This window comes from Engystomops pustulosus, chromosome 7 (genome assembly GCF_040894005.1).
Source record: "Engystomops pustulosus chromosome 7, aEngPut4.maternal, whole genome shotgun sequence".
In the NCBI taxonomy this organism is placed as follows: domain Eukaryota; kingdom Metazoa; phylum Chordata; class Amphibia; order Anura; family Leptodactylidae; genus Engystomops; species Engystomops pustulosus.
In genome coordinates this window covers 32,521,268-32,540,783 of record NC_092417.1, presented here as the reverse complement: position 1 = coordinate 32,540,783, position 19,516 = coordinate 32,521,268, and the positions used below count along the sequence as shown (strand labels likewise).

Sequence of the window (19,516 nt, the reverse complement as noted above, 5' to 3'; positions counted from 1 at the left end):
TGATGAGTTGCTCTTCTTAAGGGGATGGGGTTTGGGGGGGCTCTGCCTAGTTGTAATGTGGTACCTCAGTCACTACACCCCCCATCCTGCATCCCTGGCATCATCGCCTGGTATATACATTGCTCAGTGCCATTTCTTAAGGAAACCTCCTACTGACAGGTCTGCTGAAGCTCAATCTTGGGGGGATGTCAGGCACTTGGCTATGGTGAGTTGTCTTTTTTTGGGGGGTGCATTGTCCTCTAATGCATCATAAGCAAAGTCATGGGGGGGGGGGGGGGTGATAAGATTTATCTTTTACTAAGTAAATGGCTAAGGGTACCAGCCCTGGAGATGGCATGACAACTTCATTATATATGATGCCCTTTATGATCCAGGGATCGGTATAGGGGGTGCAGAGAGTTTAAAAGTAGTTTTGCTTTAGGTGTAGAATAGATTTACTGTATATTTATTAGTGTTTGGAGCAGAACTTTATGTAATAATCCAATATGTGATCTAATATCTGTAGGATATCCTATAGAAATAGCTGTATATGTCTACATTTCTCCATGTCCTGCCCTGGGTTCTCATATTTAGGGCAATTTTCACCTTTACTTCTAATGTAAACTTAGTAAAATCACTAAAATTCCCAGTCGTCTATTGGATAGAGCTGAATGGATAGTGTTGCATCTATATTAAAGTTTCTGCACCTGTCTGTAAGCCTTAGCCATGACTGTAGGTGGCTGTCACTGCCTGTGAGTGTCACATTCTGGTCTTCCTGGACCATTAGAGGACAGACACTGTGGACATGTCCTATTATGATATATGGAGCATAGTCTATAGAAGTTGTAGCATAAGAGGCATAGTATATACAAAGAATAACATGTATAGCTTAGTCTATAGAAGTTATAGCATATGATGCAAAGTCTATAGAAGGAATAACATGTTAGTTGTAGCCTATAGAAGATTTAACATATGGAGCATAGTTTATAGAATGTATAATATATAGGACATGGTCTACAGATGGTATAACACATATAGCATAGTCTATAGAAGTTATAAAATATGTGGCATAAACTATAGAAATTACAACATATGAAGCATAGTCTATAGAAGGTATAATATATAGGACATGGTCTACAGGCACTGTAAAATATATATCATAGTCTATAGAAGTTATAAAATATGTGGCATAGACTATAGAAATTACAACATATGAAGCATAGTGTATAGAAGGTATAATATATAGGTCATGGTCTACAGACACTATAACATGTATATCATGGTCTATAGAAGTTATAAAATATGATGCATAGTATATAGAAGTTACAACATATGAAACATAGTAAATAGAAGTTATACCATATGAGGCATAGTCTATAGAAGTTATAAAATATGAAGCATGGTCTATAGAAGGTATAACAAATGGAGCATAGTCAATGGAAAGTAGAACATATGAAACATAGTCTATAGAGGGAATAGCATTCAGGGCATAGTCTATAGACAGTAGAACATATGAAGCATAGTCTATAGAAATTACAATATATGAAGCATAGTCTATAGAAGGTAAAACATATGAAGCATAGTCTATAGAAGGTATAACATATGGGGCATAGTCAATGGAAAGTAGAACTTATGAAGCATGGTATATAGAAGTTATACCATATGAGGGGTAGTCTATAGAAGTTACAATATATGAAGCATAGTCTATAGAAGGTATAACATATGGGGCATAGTCTATAGAAAGTAAAACATAGACATAGTCTATAGAAAGCAGAACATATTAAGCATAGACTATAGAAAGTAAAACATAGACATAGTCTATAGAAAGCAGAACATATTAAGCATAGACTATAGACAGTAGAACATATGTGGAAAAGTCAATACACAATATTTATGTATTTTTTTGTAACAAAATGCTTTGATGCATTATATATTTCACTTGCTTTATGTTTTTTTATAAATATTATGTGTACTGTACATTGTATGTTCCTGTGTATGGATTAGTTTTGTGTAGGGATATAAAAACTATATAAGACATATGTGTCAGCACAGTGACTCTAACAACTTTATGAAGCAGATGTTACCCATTGAATGTACTGGATGAAAGGGGGGACTTAGAATGTGATACTTATATGAGCTGAGTAAGAAAAGGGAAAACTGGGAAATATATGGGAATTGATTGGACTGATTGTATTAATGGTGCATGGACTTTGCAATATGGAATTTATATGATATATACTATATCTATATAGCATATATGTACCACATTTAGAAGTATGTGTATATATTTATATTGTTATATATATAGATATATATACTGTGTGTATATAAATAAATATATATATATAGTTATATATATAATTTGATTTAATCACTAATCTATTTTTTTGACGTATACTTTGATATATATATATATATGTGTGTAGATATTTTTACAAACACATATGTATATATATGTATGTGTATATATATATATATATATATATATATATATATATATATATATATATATATATATATATGTATAGATACAATATATATCTATATATTTGCAAACACACACTCACATTTCAATTGAGGTTTTCCCCGGTAAGCTCCGGCTGTACATTTCTATTAGAGCTTTCTATCTGATTCCTAGTTGTTGGCCTATTATGAGCAATTTCTAAGGCATTGCGGATATCTCTCCATCCCAATCTGTGGATGTGATTGAAGCTCTAATACTTTGCAAGCCGTGTCCTTCAGAGGTGGATGAGAATTGGAAATCAGCAGGGGTTAATCATATTCCTCTCTCTACCCGCACCTTGTTTATCAGAACATATGGAAATGGCCTGTCACTCCCCAAAGTGCTAGGGATCAGTCACAGGATTGGGACGAGGGAAGGAGGGGGGAGCAGAGGTCAGCCAGGAAAGACAATGAGACATTGATTTCAACGCAGAGCTTGCAATCGAACATTGTAATATATCTCACTAAATGGGAAAAAAAAATTTAAAAATCACACAAAAATGTATCAGGATGCCACGTAACGCTGGAAATCCAGGTGCCTAAAGGTCTGATATCAAAAAGAGAAGTGATTTTTGGCTTAAGCCTCATATTCGCTGTGAGTGGCTACTTATTTTTTTCGCTTTAACCCACCTAATAGCCAATATTTTGAGTAATATTTAACAAAGTGGATTCTCTATCTCATAACTTTTTCCGTAATATTTTTTATCCCATTTTTCCTCTTTAGAGCATTCCAAAATGAACTTTTTTTTACAGCCAGTAGGTGAAAAATGTATATGTTAGGAAACGCAGATTTTTTGTTTGTGTGTGGGGGGGTGGGGGATAGAGTTTTTTTTTCACGGAAGCTTGTATTTTTTTTAATGTAGGATATTTTTCCCGTTTTTTTTTTTTTTTAGCATATGCTATCGGTTTAAAGGCATTCCTTCAGCAGGCAAAGCCTCCTTCACACATCACTGCAGCATCTTTTCAAAGGAAAATAGCAATACTCTTTTTTCGCTAACGCTGATTACAGAAGCGATCATAATCCTGATTACGTTAACCCTTTCCATGGCCTACACAGATAGGATCACAAAGTGACTATAATGGCTGCTGGAAGGAAAAGGCCAAGCAGACTGTGTAGATTTATAGCTACTTGTACACAGGAGACACAGATATGGTATATTTTCCATAGGTTTAAGATTATGTGTGGTTTCTTCTCATATAAATAGTAACTTAAGTTAGAACATAATCATTGGCGTCCATGCAGATGCCACATTTGTTTTGTCTGTATACTCCATATATCTATCATTTGTTCACTAAAATTAGATCCCAAGTTGGGAATTAGAGGTAAAACGCTGCTGTCACACTGCTGCCATTAGTATTGAATGCAAGTCCTATACGTATTGATTGTTTTTATAATGTATTTCAATCCACTGGCGATATATATGTTCTTCTTCTTCATGAAAGGGAATATTAGCACAATTCCTGCCACAATATTAAGATTAGGGGTGATACATAGACTTTTACCTGTCACATTAGTAAGATCTGATGTATGCAGTGTGACGTTTCTACATAAGTAATCCATGTGTTGCACATGTGTCACCGCTAGTTACAATGTTTCAGTACACTGTACAAAGTACTTGACCCATCTACCATCCATTATCCATATAAAAGACCCACATCATGTAAAATATGACCTTGACCCGGTCACACAGGTCGGCATATGGGGTTAATTCAGCGAATCCGTAAAAAGCAAGAAGGAGCGGGATACAGTACAGAGAGAGCTGAGCCTTCTATACATCATTTACGTTAAGATCAATATATGACTCTATTTTTACGAGCGGCCACAAAGACGCACACAAATATCAATGCGTTAGGTGATTATACTTTTTATAAAGCTAATATTTTTTAACTCTGCTATTACAATATTGGACGGGTAGCTCCTAGACATAAAACAGAGGGAATAAATTTCGCTTCCGTGGATAAAGTCTATGCAGTATTGTAATGAGCACAGGTATGGGGACAGTATCTATAGGGGTTTTGTCTATAATAGATGAGTATATTGCACCAGAGAAGGTGGCAGTTCTTGTAAAGTGTTATATTGGTCGCCTCATATAAGATGATAGGGTATATAAAGTAGCCATAGGATGCAACTTTATATGCATGCAAGTTATAGCATCAGTCCCAGGTAGGTGACTTTGGTACAGCACTCAGACATCTGGAATCCTTTGCAGGTTGGCATGACTCTATTAAATTGTGTCTAGCCCTTTAAAGCGCACAATAGTAAAATGCTGCACACAGTATACATTGAATTACTAGGAAATAATTGAATCAGTGAGTTTGCCACCCTGTACAGCACAGAAAGGAGGCAGCGCAGCCTGTGTTTGCTTTCAGAAGAGCCCCGAAATTCAATTATTCTTCAGGCAATCTACTTGTACTACCATTACTTTAGAAGCCAGCTGTCCAACCCTTTTGCTGTCAAAGTGGCCCCCGGCTCTTTGCAGGAACAATGTATCGCCGCGGATTCACCTGGTGCATGAAGAGTTAACCCATCAGTGGCATTGCCCTGTATCTTGGCAGACATAGCTTCTAGCATCACCTATCAACCCTGCTCGATAAGCTCGGGAGGGGAGGGGTTACCCTGGGCCTGGGTAACGGTGTGGGGGGGGGACGTCGGCCCCTGTAATTGGAAGATGTAAAACACTGTGTGATCAGTATTGGTTTATTGACATATCCAAGGATTTCAGCTTCTATTGTGACCTGCTATTTATTATTATTTTTTTGTTGGTGGGGTTGCTGTCAGATGTATAATACGTATATGTCCTATACGTCGTGTACGTGTGATGTCATGTATGTATAGGAGACACATTCCGGATTTAGAATTCCCTATATTACATTCTGCAGAAGGTTTGCAGCAACAACTCGCCTGTATATGTGTATGTGCTATGTTATCATCATTACTACTATTATCCTGGATATACTGCTGAGATCTCCCTAGTTTTTCTTTTTCAGTAATTGTATTCAATCCCATGAGTTCTTGCTTCAGTGGAGCTACCGATCCAATATACAGTGCCTACCATAACACACAACACAAAGTAATGTAAAAGAAAAACACCAAAAATTATATATATAACGAAATCCTATGGCTGATACTGGGGTTTTTAATATAAATATACTAAGCAAGGATTTAGGTGTCATAGTTGGCCATTTATGCAATAAGACCATGTAATAACCTTCTCCTGTACAGAAAGATCAGGATATTCCATGTAGTATAAACTCTAATATCAGTTCAATCCCGTCGATCCTGGGAAATGCCAATCAGCACGGCACACCGGGAGCAGCGGTGACAAGACTAAGGTGATTAGACTTGGATTGCACAGGAGATGGACTATAGCAGGTCTCGGTAGACGCTTTACGTTATGATGGATTACATTGTGCAATGTGAGATCAGAGCACTAAGGCTTGCCCATCAACTTTCCCATGTACAGATGAACACGCTCTACACCAACGCTGGCCATAACGCCCTAATCTTATGATAGGTGGCAATTTCATGTCTGTATAGTGTGGATAAATGCATGACGTGTCATCTGTTATATACCTTTAGATGCACTTAGTGAAGGTCTTCTGGTGTCCAATCTCTGTATACACACAGTCGTAGAGACATGTTCTTTGACATGGAGACTAGTAACACCCACTTGTCAAATAATTTATAGATTTCTAGGAGGAACGGCACAATGTAGAGTTGAGAAAATACGTAACCAAATTGTTATTTTTTTTAGAGAATACAAATACTGTATTTACAGTGTCGAGAGATGGGACAGATCTTGAACCTGTAATAGACTTTGTATAGTTGGACTGTGGTTTGTAGGCCCACCAGATCAAATTATTTTTAGGGCCCACTCTTCATCAAGACCCTCATAGCTTCCACATTGGGTTGTCTTCTGCTGGATTTCTGGGATTCATTATTGGCTTACAACGTGGGCTCCCCGGAGAATCCTCTGGTAGGTTATACCGACACTGGTCACTTTTGGGACAATAAGCATCCAATTCCTAAGGGGTTTAGTGTCCCAAAAGGGACCAGTGTTGGACTGGCCCACAGAGGACCAGAGAATTTTCCAATGAGCACAGGCTATAACCCAATATTGAACCCACAAATCCAGCAGAAGACAACCCAACATGGAGGCCAAGAGGGCCATTTTAGTAAATACAGGCAGTCCCTGGGTTAGGTACAAGATAGGTTCTATAGGTTTGTTCTTAAGTTGAATTTGTATGCAAGTCGGAACTGTATATTTTATCATTGTAACCCCAGCCAAATTTTTTTGGTCTTTGTGACAATTGAATTTTAAAAATGTTGGGTTGTCATGAGAATCAGGATTAACAATAAAGATTCATTGTAGACACCTCCGATAACTGTTACAGCTGATTATTGTAGCCTAGGGCTAAAATACATAAAATTATCAACATCCAGAGGTCCGTTTGTAACTATAGGTCGCCTGTAAGTCGGGTGTTCTTAAGTAGGGGACCATCTGTATACCTATTCTAACTTGTTCAGTATAATCCATCATACTAACGGAGAGATAAGTCCGCTCATCTCTGGTGCTCCCATTGCTAGTACAGTTGTTTCTGAAGTCAGAGATGTGTTTTCTGTGTGCGCCCAAGGTGCACCAGATCTCAGGCGCATGAGTAGAGAAGCTGTGGCCGGGGCAGGAAGCGGCTAATTATACACATCTTATTTTACATAAACATACAGGTTTATTGAAAAAAAATAAACTTAAATGATCATGTTCTAAAAACTGAAAAAACTTTCAAACCTTTGATGAACTTTACTTTTAGTGTTTTATAAAAACTAATGTAACTACCAAAAGACTCCCTAGAATTTAAGAGGCATTGGGGACATGTATCTTTATTTCTGCTAGTTTAAGTGTCCCATTTTTTGTCGTTTTTGCAACTTTTCACTGCGACTTTTGCTGTTGTTTTTTTAGTTCTCCTTGGTCTGCATCTTGTGCAGTTTGCCTTCTTTATCGTTATTTTCCAGATGTTCCGTGTGACTTTTCACTTATGTGTCACTTTTTTTTTGCTTATTTTAGCGACTTATAAGGCGCAAATCTGCACCTGCTCCAGGGAAGGAGCAGAGGAAGGATTTTTTTCATGGATCCGGTTTTAATATTTCAATTAGAGTTATTTTACATGCTTTAAATGTTTAACATTTTGCACATAAACCTGTTGGGTATTGAAAGTTTGGGCTGTTTTTTTTTCATTCATAAATTTTTGCATTCACACTTGAATTCAAATGTATTACTTACTTCTAAGGGTGCGGTCACACGTGGCGTCAACGCAAGCGTTTTCCAACAAATCACAACAGTTGAGAAGAGCAGATTTGCCTAATTACATTGCTGTCAACATGACTGTTACAAAACGTATACATTAATGCAATGTTAACACATATGTTAACACATGTATGTATTAACACTGTGTTAACGTGGGTGTTAATGTTTTGTTAACAGGCACATTTTGTAAATGCCATGTAATCACAAAATGTAACTAGGCAAATCTCCTCTTCTTAGCTGTTGTGATGCATCTGATAAAAAACGCCGCCTCATATGTCGTCATCTCCCTGGGGTGTGACTAGAGTGCTTAAAAATGCAGAGGACCCGGCCTCAAATCCAAAATTTACAGTAGTGTCCACTCCTGCATATAACCCCCTCACAAGGCTTGTGTCCATGTAGATTTGAGACATTTGCAACAAAAAAGTCTCAAAAAAGAGGCAAAAGTTGCACCTGCCAGGATAGGAAAAACTGAACATGCATCACAAGAGAAAAAGAAACGATCATACATAAGGCATAAAAAAGACCTTCCAAAAGTCTAAATTATGCACCAAGGAAAAAAATAAGATAAATGTCCCCCAATGCAATACTAGTCTGTGCATTCTCTGGAGAGGGTCAGATCTGCCCTCTAACAAGGGGTTCTAGCAGTTAATAAGGGGTTCACAGAATTTTGCAAAATACAATTTTTTGTAACTGATTTCCTTTTCATACTTTGCCAGGATTTTATTGGTGTAGAGAATAGAAAAATAATAACTATTAATACATCCCTTTATATTCTTATATAAATTCTTATTAAATTCTAAAAAATTCTAAAATTCCAACAAACTTTGCATAAAGCAATTTTACAAATGGAAATAAGAAATGTTGTAATATTTCATATTAAAACTAAGCATCTCTTTCCCCACTTGCTCCTCTGATGCTTTCTCTCTTCTCTTTAGCTAAAGTTTCACTCCGAAATCTTAGCTGAGTGTTAGATTACATAGATGTTGTGAGGAAAAGGGTAAGTTCAAATTCAAAAAAGCTTTATTGGCAGGACCAAATACCCAAAAGTTAGCATTGCCCAAGCATTTATAAAATATAGAATTTTGTGGAATAAGGTGGGGTAAAGGGTCATGGGGAACAGTATGAGGGGGTACATGGGGTTTGGAGGGGTTATTAAACAGAAGCCCACCAAGTAGCCCATAGAGAGGACTGGACATTACAAATAGAGCCTGAAGAGGGTAAAACTGCTAGAAAATGCAGAACACAGCTTTGGGTCAGGTTTCACTACCATTAATTATCATGAGAAAATTGCTGCACTACTTTTTATGAAACTTACATAGTCAATGGGAACTTGTGGTAAACAGAATAGAGCAATAGACACCGCTAGAAGTGGCGTGAACTCAGCCTTATTTAGTGATCAGTCTACTGTTCAGTCAGTCTTTATACATATACTATATACTTGCATATACATTGATACAAGAGGGTGCAAATGTTCTCTATTACTTCTCACAGAAGGGAAATTGCTACATTGTATCTGTTCTATGTAATCCTTTGTAAGGTTGTATGAGTAGCATTATTTATTCTCTCTAGTTGTGGAAATACGTTTTTGCAGGGTGGGATAAGGAAAACTTTGACTCTGTGCAACTTTGAATGGCAGCCCCCTTAACATCAATACATGAGTTACAAGTAGCATAAAGGCAAATCTTCATGAGGAGTTGATTTCTTTCCTGACTTATGTCGACTGCCTCTCATCCAGTGTCCTACACTTTGCTGATGAGATGCAATGACATCACATCACTAGGCTTCTTGTAATTCATGCATTGATCTATAGTGAGCTGCCGATCAAGGTAGCATTTAGGTAGAGTTTTCCTTATCCCACAATGGAAAATGTATCTGTTTGTCCCATTCCAGAATTCCTGGTGGGGCATGTCTGAACTTTAAAGGAACCATTTAGTTACAGCTGATTCATTGCATTATATCTTGTGAAAGACCGAAAGACCTAAAGGGAGGAGCAGGACTCCAGGTTCTAAGAATACGATGAGAATGAGTCCTGCTCCTCCCTTCAGACCCTGCACCATGTATTATTCAATTAATTAGCTTTGACTGGAGTGTTCCTTTAAGTGTCTGTATAAAGGTGGTCTTCGAGGCAAAATCTCCAGAAGGAGTTGTTTTTGATCTGTGGTTGTAACAGTTCCTATAGGACTATCTAAACTGCATACATTTAATAAGAAATCTTTATTTTTATAGCACTATCATATTCCCTAGTGCTAAACACATCACAGGCTACAAATAAAATAAGACATTACAGACATTAAAATAAGACATTACATGGGCAGATGAAACAAAAGATTTGAATGCCCTGTGCACAAGAACTTACAATCTATTACCCACACTTATTCATGCTATGGTTAAACACCTTTAGACAAAAGATTCTAAATGTGGTGCAAATTCTGGCTAATTTTATTCAGCAAACATCCCCCATGGTATCCAAATCCGGGGGGAAAAAAAACCTCATGTGAACAATGCCATCAATCTGACACAATGACCAGAGTGAATGTAACACATTGCAGCAAACCCTCAGCTGGAAGCCATTAGTTCACAATGGATTTTCAGTCGCTGGATGAAATTATGAATGTTTACTGATAGTAAGTAAAGTCATTATATAGTGATTGGAGTCATCCAGCTGAGAGAGTGCAGATAACCGATTTGGATGTGGGCAGGGACGGTCAACTATTCAGTTTGCCTATGACGTGTACATCTTACGGAGAACTGTCTCACCAAAAGATTCAGCCTAGACGCAGTCTGTGCTGATTATATGTGTGAGCTGCTACTTATACCAGGACAGTCCAGAAGTCGGACATAGCAGCTAGACTAATTACCATTGACTTCCTAATTAATACTATTGACTTCTGAATTTATCTTGACCCTAAGGTTGGGGTTACAAGTGTCACATCATGTTGTGGTGCCTATGTAGTTACACCAAAATTGACAAATTGTTTCCCAAGTTGACTCCAGGCTAAAAAGATGAGGGATTTATAGATGTTTATGGATACAAACATACAAATTGTATAGTGTAGTGGGGGGGGGGGGGTTCGATTAAAAAAAAAAAACGTTTTCATGTGTTGAACGAGTGTACAGTACTGGGATTTTCTAAAATGTAGCCACGTAATATATCCCTGTGATGCTGCCATTTCCGAAGATTTGGCCCAAGATTAGGCTGGAACACCTGACTATATAATAAATTTGTCTGGAACTGACCCACGCAGTGACACACACATTTGCTGCAGAAAGTTTCTAAAAATTGTGCAAATTTGGTTTTACTTGTTTGCAGAAAAGATCAACAAAACAAAAAAATATATAGATGTATACGCACCTAAAAAAATTTGGTAAAAGGGTTTTCCAGCTTTTCTGAAAAGCCAGGGCAGGTCTGAAAAATAAAAAATAAAAAAGAATTGACTCCCAGTTCTCACGGCATGTCCTCATGTCAGTCAAAGTTGCAACAACATATATTAGGCCCCATTCACACAGCCGTAATTGTGGCCGTGATGTGGACGCACAAATTCTGTCCAGATCATGGCCATAAAAGATGTCTATGGCACCCGGTCACAGTGCGCACACAGTGTCTCGCCGGACCATGACCCCCCAGCCACATGCTATGCACCAGAACCAGTCTCGGCGGTGAGCACACGTGGCTTTAAGGCCCATTCAGACAAACATATTGGGGACCAATTGCCGGCGGCAAGTGGTGTGGCCGGATACCGGTCACCATTGACCTCTATGGTGCCCGATCACGGTGCAGTGAGCACACGTTGGGGCTTATTTACTAAGGGTCACGGGTAGCACTTTTGTCAGACTGTTCGCCATTTTCGAGAATTGCACAGCTTTGACAGGTATTTAACAGGTGTCTGCGTTGGGATTGTGTCAGACCAGAGCGGTGAAGCGACACATGCAGGATATCTGGCGCACGATCTTAGTGAATCGTGGCACAGCGTATTATCGTTGGACAATGCACTTTCGGTAAACTCATCCGGACGGGTAGGTAAATGTGTCCCGTTGTCTCCACGCACTGTGCACGGCGAAATATAGGACATGTCATATATTTTGCCATGTTATGCCGCCGGCCGCTCGCTTCTTTGTGGAGAGGGGTGAGCACTGCTCACTCCTCCTCTCTCCTGCGCGTGGCTGTATGCTTGGTTTCTGCTACGTCCCATTCAGCATACAATCATCTGAATGTACCCTTAAACTGTGATGTTACCAGTCACGTTTTTGGGACCTCTGTGGGATCTGACATGCCACAGTGATCAGACTGACAGAAGAACATACTACAGAACATACTTTTTTAAAAGTAAACATCAGTCCCCTAATTACAATGGAGGAGTAATTAGGATATGCCCATTACCCCACACCGTGATGAAGCAGTCTGCATTGTTTTAAATTAATGAAAGTAGAAATGTCCTTGTGCCAGTGTCACAGAAATGATGTCAAGACCTGATGTCTTCACTGAAGAACCAACTAGAACACTAGGGAGGGGGAACCAGATCGGCACATTGTCAAATTCAAATCACAGATAGCCCCATTAAAGGAAATCTACCACCTGGATGCAGTGCTTCTAAACCAAGCACACTGACATATTGGTGTGTGCCTCCTGGAACAGGAGCCGTTCCTCTTTCAGCTTCTATTAGCTTAGTTTTTGAGAAAAAAACGAGCTTATAGAAAATGCAAATGAGCCTCAGGGGCTCGTGGCTACGTCACAGAAGCTGCTTTTGGCTTCCACGTCTGCTGAGACAAAGAATGGAGGTGGGAATAATTAGAAGACGACGGAGCCATATGAGGCTTCTGTGATGTAGCCAGGTACCCAGGAGCCCCTGAGGATCATTTGCATAATTTTAAAGACATTTTTCTCAAAACCTAAGCTATTAGGAGCAAAGAGAAGGGATCCTGATTTAGGAGGCACACGTCAGCATGTCAGTGAGCCTGGTTTAGAAGCACTATATCTTTGTGATAGGTTTCCTTCAAATATCAGATAGTAGAAATTCTTCTAATTAGGTTTTTTCCCCTGTTATTTGTTGTGGTGCCCCTTGATGACAGTACATGCAGCCATATTGATGTGTCATCTTATAGTGAGCTTCTTCGCTACTATTGTGTATTGCCACTTGTTTGAACAGTTAGATATAAACATTTTTGACTATCTGCTTCCGATAAGCTAAGGCAGGAGCAATCAATTTAACGGATAGTATTCCTTGATTTTTTTAATTACTTTTTAGCATAGGTTACTGTAAGTGTCCTTAGGGGATATCTCTATTCATTAGCTTTATTATCTTATGCATTTTTTTATCACTTGTCCCCCTAAGTAGTTTCTAGCTTTAATTTTCCTTTGTGTCAGAGCTGGATTCTGTATATTTTAGGGGAGATGATCTGAAGACTATAGTTAGGCTTTTAGTTGGGGTCAGTGGGGTAACTAGAAGCTGATGGGCCCCAGTGCAAAGTCTGTGCCAGGCCCCGACTATAATGTATGGTTTATAGCACTAGTCTTCTCATATGGGAAAGTGAAACCATAAGGGCCCCCTAAACCTCTTGGGCCCGGGTGCGACCGCAACCTCTGCACCCCCTCAAGTTACGCCCCTGGTTGGGTCGTGTTGGGAATAGGTTTTAGGAGAGCCAGCACCTTTTAGTTTTAGTTGGTCTAGGGCCTATAATTTTATAGGAGGATTTTATTGGTGGTCTAGGAGCACCAACTTTTAGGAGGTCTGGTTTTTAGAGGGTCTGGACTTTTGTTGGGGTGGACTTTATTTTTAGTTAACGTTTCTATTTGTAGCTGGTCTGTATTTTTTGGAGTTTTGTGATCAGGTTTTTTTAGAGGGTCTGGTGTCCTTATATTTTAGCAAGTCTGTAATATTTATAAGATCTGTATGTTTAGTACCGTAGTTATATTTTTGGATATGAATTTTTATTTGACCTTGACATGTACATTTTGCAGGTGTTTGAGTTTTAAGCAGTCTTTTCATTTTATTGGATCCTCAGTTATTTAGAACTCTTTTGTTATTTGTATTTGTTTTAGAAGTTGTATTTTTAGGGGGTCTGTTATGGTGCCTGACATTATTTAAGTGATCTTCTGTAATAGGTTTTGTATTGTTTGGTGGGTCTGTATTTTTAAGAAGATTTAGTCATTAGAGTGTTAGTATTATGACTTTTTATTAGAACTGTATTTTTTGGGCATTTTGTGCAGTTATTTTTATGGGATCTAAATTTTTATGGAGTTTGTGAGTTTCTAGGGGCCTGTATTTTTGATCAGGTCTGTAATTATTTAAGGATCTATTGTTGGGTTATTTTTAAGAGCTCTATGTTTTGGAAGGATCTGTTTTGATATCTTACATTATTTAAGGGTTTCCAGGGGGGTTTCTAGGGATTTTGTACTATTTCTTGTGGGATTTTTTGTGTCCTCAAGTATGTAGGGGGTTAGTATTTTCATATAGTTATCTTGTTAGGATCTAAATTTTTATGGTTTGTATGGTGGTGTGCTATTTTGTAAGTGTTCTGGGATTTGAGTTTTTAGGGGTCTGTATTTTTTATTGGCTCTTTCATTATATAGAGGGTTTGTATTTTTAAGTCATTATTTTTTAGAATCACAATTTTTTATTAGTTTGTCATCTGCACTTTATTCTGTGACCCGAGATTTCAGAGTTCTGTCCTTTTTATTGGGTCCTCAATTATTTAGTTTTTTTTTTTGTTATTTGCATTTTTGGAAATCTATATTGTATATTTTTTTGGAAATCTATATTTACCGTTTCAACAAGATTTTATTGAATTAAAAGCATAACAGTGCTTTACAATAGGTCATGGCATAACATATGCCCCTTGCAGGGGGATCTCATAGAAGTGGTTTCATAGAGTGATGCATAATCAGCAATGGAAATCTATATTTTTAAGTAGATCTCTAGGGTTTTGGGAAGGTCTTTTAGCCACACTGGGATTCATAGTCAGGGTGTTTGTATTATTGGGGTTTTAGTTTTGGGATTTTTTTGAGCATCTGATGTAAGAGTCCAAGGTAGTAAGAGTCCAAGGATACATTGGACAGCACCCGGACTCATTGATAGCCTATTGTGCAATGTATGTGTCAGATATTTTTCACGATCCTTCCATTGATCCGATAAAATAAAAGCATGCAGTAGTCTACGCCCATTGAAGTCGAGTGCAACGGATGCCATCCTTGTGCGGTCAGTTTTTTACACACCTGTTTCATGTAAGTTGCCCAAATTTGGATGTGAAAATCTGAACAACTAGGATGACACTCGGACTACAAAAACAGATGGTTGGATAGCACTAGGATTCAAAGACGACCAAAGTCGGACCAAAAACAGAGTATTTTCGGTAAGCAAAATTGTACGATTTGACGAACGTGGGGTCTGTAATTTTTAGGGGTCTTTTGTTAGGTGTCTGTATTTAAGTTATTCTAGAGTTAATACCCAATAAGAGGGTCTTTCTTTGTTCTGATTTTCTTTGAGAAGTTCTGTATTGGTTTACAGGGGTCTCTTTATGTTGAAAGGACCCACTGTAGGGTTTGTATTCATTTATGGGTGTCTTGAAGGGGTCAGTTGTGATTCAGAGGCTATATGTGGGGGTCTTGTCTAGTATTTTACTTGAGAAAATGTCATTTATTCCTTCAAAAGGTGTCCCTTTGGGTTTCTATGATGTGTGTGATGACAATGCTGGGGGTTGTAGTCCTCCTTTACATGTGTGAAGTACAACAGGTGTCTGAGCCTGGTGTGAGGGCTGAGGAGGAGGATGCTGAGGGTTATGTCAGATATTAGGGATAGGTGAAGGAGAGAGGGAAAGGTATTGAGGAGAAGGAGGGGAGAGGAGGAGAGGGGGGAGGGCAGTGTGATGGAGGGAGCACTGATGGAGGGATGCAGCCGCGGTAGCTAGAGCCGCTGTCACCCCTCATGGAGGAGGAGGCTGCGGCTCTGTGTGTGTGAGCGGAGGATGACGGCTTCCCCCACACCGGCCATACGGACATCACGGGGCCCGCTGCCCGGAACATGGCGCCCACCAAGCCCGGCTTTCAGCAGGACCCTTCCCGCAGAGAACGGTAAGAGAGGCCGTGGATGGGGCAGGCCCGAGTGTGTGCGGCTACGTGCGGCTGTGTGTGTATGTGACACATGACGTGTGCTCCGGCCGCAGCGCACACACATGATAGGGAGCCGTGCACACACAGCGTCTCCGGGGTGCGGATGCGGATCATGTGTCACACTGCACTGCAGGGACCGCACATTGTCCCAGGACTGTGTGTAGCATCAGTTGTCATTGGTCCTGTGAATCATGTGATTGACAACCTGACAACTCGGTCGCATAGACGATTGTACGGTCGTGTGTAAGCAGTTACGCTTTTTCGCATCAGAAACTTTTCACTGGTGACGATTACCATTAAAATATGGTGTCATGTGATGGTCGTCTAGCATTATGGTATGGTATTTCTGTTGCTGGCATGTTTTTTTCAGTGTATATGGTAACGGTACTCTTAAAGAGATATTTTTGTTAATCGATGGGGGTCCGATCATGTAGACATAGGTCATACGGTGCTATATTATCACCTTATATTACCACATTGTCGTTCATCATGTGACCGGAATTTTCGGCATTGTCTTCGGACCCCGCCATTAGTCCTCCAAAACTTATACGTACAATGATACCGCTATAAAGAGATAGTCTCACAAAGAATATGTATAGAATATCTAGAATAGGGGTCCAGGACCCCCATTTCTCTTCAAGGTGATCTTCATCAGCCACTTAGACATTGAATGGACCTGTACGGACCACTACTCCATTTAGATACAGTTGGCGTCCAGGGTGGATGATCAGGGACTAAGGAGAGGGGTAGTCAGAAAATCATAGACATTTTTTAAAGTCTCAGTTTTTAAAATTTTGCCTTTTTGGCTCAAGGACAGCCAGACTATTCCACAGACATTTGCCTAAAATTCTGCACCTAATTTGATGCACTTATTTAAAATAATATATAAAATGTCCATCACGCATTACCATATGGTAATAGTCAGGTAGTGAGTGGACTCGGGTAGACTTTAGGTTGACCCAGCAACTACTTGTAGGTGACCAGGGGCTCCTGTATGAAGCCATGAGATTGGGTAGTTTGAAGGCCCAAGGGTCAGAAGTTCTCTTAGGTGTGGTGACTCTATTGTCCTTATGAGATGTTCGTCCAGGAAAACTTGGAGTAAGGGGTTATTAGGTTCTCTCGCCCTCTGTAAGGGTTAGGTTAGCCTTCTGTTAGAGCCAAATTTTCACTCTTAGTGGAGACTGGGTCAGTAGCCTAAGAAGAAACCAAGCCCAAGGCAGGTTCTCACCAAATTTTTGAAAGGGGAGGACATTGATCCTTGATTGTTATGGTTATGGTATGCTCCTCCTGAAAGTGCAGGAAAGTTTGAGTGGTAGACCGGTTCCTCAACCCCTGGAACATAAGTTCCCTTCAGGAGGAGCCAGATTTTGACTTTCACTTTTCATTCATACTTGGTTGGTAGCCCTAGTAGAAGCCTATTGCAAGAAAGGTTTTCTCCTAAACTTTGAAGAAGAGAAGATGTTTTTTCTGATAGTCTATAAAAGTACGAGTTGAAGCCAGGTTCCTCACTGTCACTAAAATATAGAGTTTCCTTCTGAAAGAGCAAGGTTTTGATTTCGACTTTTGGTGCATAGTGAGGTGGTAGCCCAAGTAAAAGTTAGGAGAGAGAAAGTATCTCCATAATATTTGGAGAAGGGAGGCCTTCAATTCCTAACTGTTATGGGATGTCCCTTTTGAAGATCCAGGAGATCGACAGGTTCCTCACCCTCTCTTATAGATAGATCCAGAATTCAACTTGACGTCTAGTAGGAATGGGAGCAAGTTGGGTCCACCTTGACCATGGTAGGGGCGAGAATTTTTGGAGTTGTTTTTCTTTTGAGAAGGTTGTTGATAGATCATATCTTTCTGCAATTATTTCGGTAGTAGACTATTACACTGTGCACTATTGCGGCTGTTCATCAGTAGGAGTTTGGTGGTGTCTTGGGTTATGTACACTGCCTGTGGCGAAGGCCCAGAGTCTTCCATCACACTTGTGCCGTGCCTTCCATTATAGATTCGCTCAATAACGTCTTGACTGGAGACACTTGGGGGTGTCAGAAACTTTGTAAATGGAGATTAATGTTTCTTGTTGCACAAATGGTGACGTTTCTGCTCTACCTTTACTCCTGCGAGGAGATTAGTATTCAGGCGGCTTCATCCATAAAACACAAGTGGGAAGAGCTTCCTCTTAGTAAACATTGTCTAGAGATGAATCCTATAACCACGTCCTGAATTTCTCTTATTGGAAATGACAGTCTCTGATCCCAGGTCTTCCCCAGCACATTTCCATTTCTATTTTTTTATTGCGTTTGCTACTGTCAGCTCTGTGGGATGATTCCCTATGTGAATTCAACACTCAGCGTGTCTTATTTATGGTGGTGTAATGAGCAAGGAGTCCACTATTATCAGGTCTATATGTTATGTAAGGTGCCATACTATTAGACTGCACTAATAATAAACATAAAGTATATAGTATTGGCTATTTATGGATATACAAGTCAAATAGTAACTCATTAAGGCCTGCAAAGCTTATTCAGGTTACATTCAGAGCTCAGTTTATGTTTGGGGTTTATCATTTTTGTGTTGGCAGTTCATGAGCTAGACCGCTCTTATTTAAGGGTGTACCCTACTGTTGGTTCTCTGTTGCATACATTGTATTGGGTGGAGAATGTTTGATCCTGATTTTAAGATATGTCTCAGATTTTTTGCCGTACCATGTGACTAGATGTTTCCTCATACGTGTAAACATACTGTATCCTAGTTAAATAAAGATAATTGTTGTCGTCTCCTCTTTAATTTTATGATTTGCTTTGTTTAACTTTTGTTCTTTTGGACCTGCAAGTTCAGAGCTCATAATTGTTCCATGTAAAGCAGGTTCTCCTTCCTCTTAGGTCTAAAGGAGTGTTCATGTCCTTTGCCAAAGTCATTTTTTTGGCCAAATTATGTTTTGTGTTTTATTTTAAGATTTGCTTTGTTTCACTTCTGTATTAGTAGAACCTCAAGTTCAGAGTTCATAATTGTTTCCTATAAAGCATGTTCTCCTTCCCCTTAGGTGCAAACCACTCCCAAAGTCACATCAGTGGCTTTATTTCGTATTATGTTTTCGAATTATAAGATTTCCATGTTTGCTTTTCTGCTTGTGGAACTGCAAGTCCAGAGCCCATAGTTGTTCAGTGTAAATGTTTTCCTTCCGCTTAGGTAAAAAGCAGTTCAGGTCAACTTCGGAAGTCACGTTTTCTGAATGCAGGGCTGTGGAGTGTGAGTTATGGAGTCGGAGACCATTTTGGTGGAGTCGGTGTCGAAATAAAATGGACCAATCCCAAAAATATATGTAATAAATTCTTACAATTACAATTAGTTCACTGCAGTATGTGCTGAATATTTTGGGGAAATTATGGAATGCCCTATAAATGTATGATCTAAGGATGTCGGATTTTACTTCAGTTGAATGTGGATGCACTTTTTGCACATGCTCAGTAGTGAAGCTCCTTCCCTACAGAACTGCTAGAGTGATCAGGAAAACTGGATTAAGGCAGGATTGTCCAGTGTGTGTTCTTTCTGTATACTGCTTTATGTTTCAGTTTACCTTTCCTATGAGCTCATGTCTGTAGAGGTTCGCTGCTCTGATGGATTCTATACGCTATACATA

At 39.3% G+C, this 19,516-nt stretch overlaps 1 protein-coding gene across 7 annotated transcripts in view; it reads left to right on the top strand.

Annotated features, from left to right (window-relative positions):
* NPAS3 (neuronal PAS domain protein 3) overlaps nt 1-19,516 on the top strand; it is a 322,632-nt gene that overhangs the window by 370 nt on the left and 302,746 nt on the right. For 2 of the 7 annotated variants that reach the window (XM_072115379.1, XM_072115377.1), the window contains exon 1: nt 15,636-15,849. The exons of 3 other annotated variants lie outside the window; for them this stretch is intronic. In XM_072115379.1, coding sequence (XP_071971480.1) covers nt 15,800-15,849 — 50 coding nt within the window. In that variant the 5' untranslated portion in view covers nt 15,636-15,799. Of the gene's footprint in view, nt 1-67; nt 206-15,635; nt 15,850-19,516 lie in introns of those variants that run through there. 2 more of the 7 variants (XM_072115380.1, XM_072115378.1) reach the window with 2 other exon arrangements.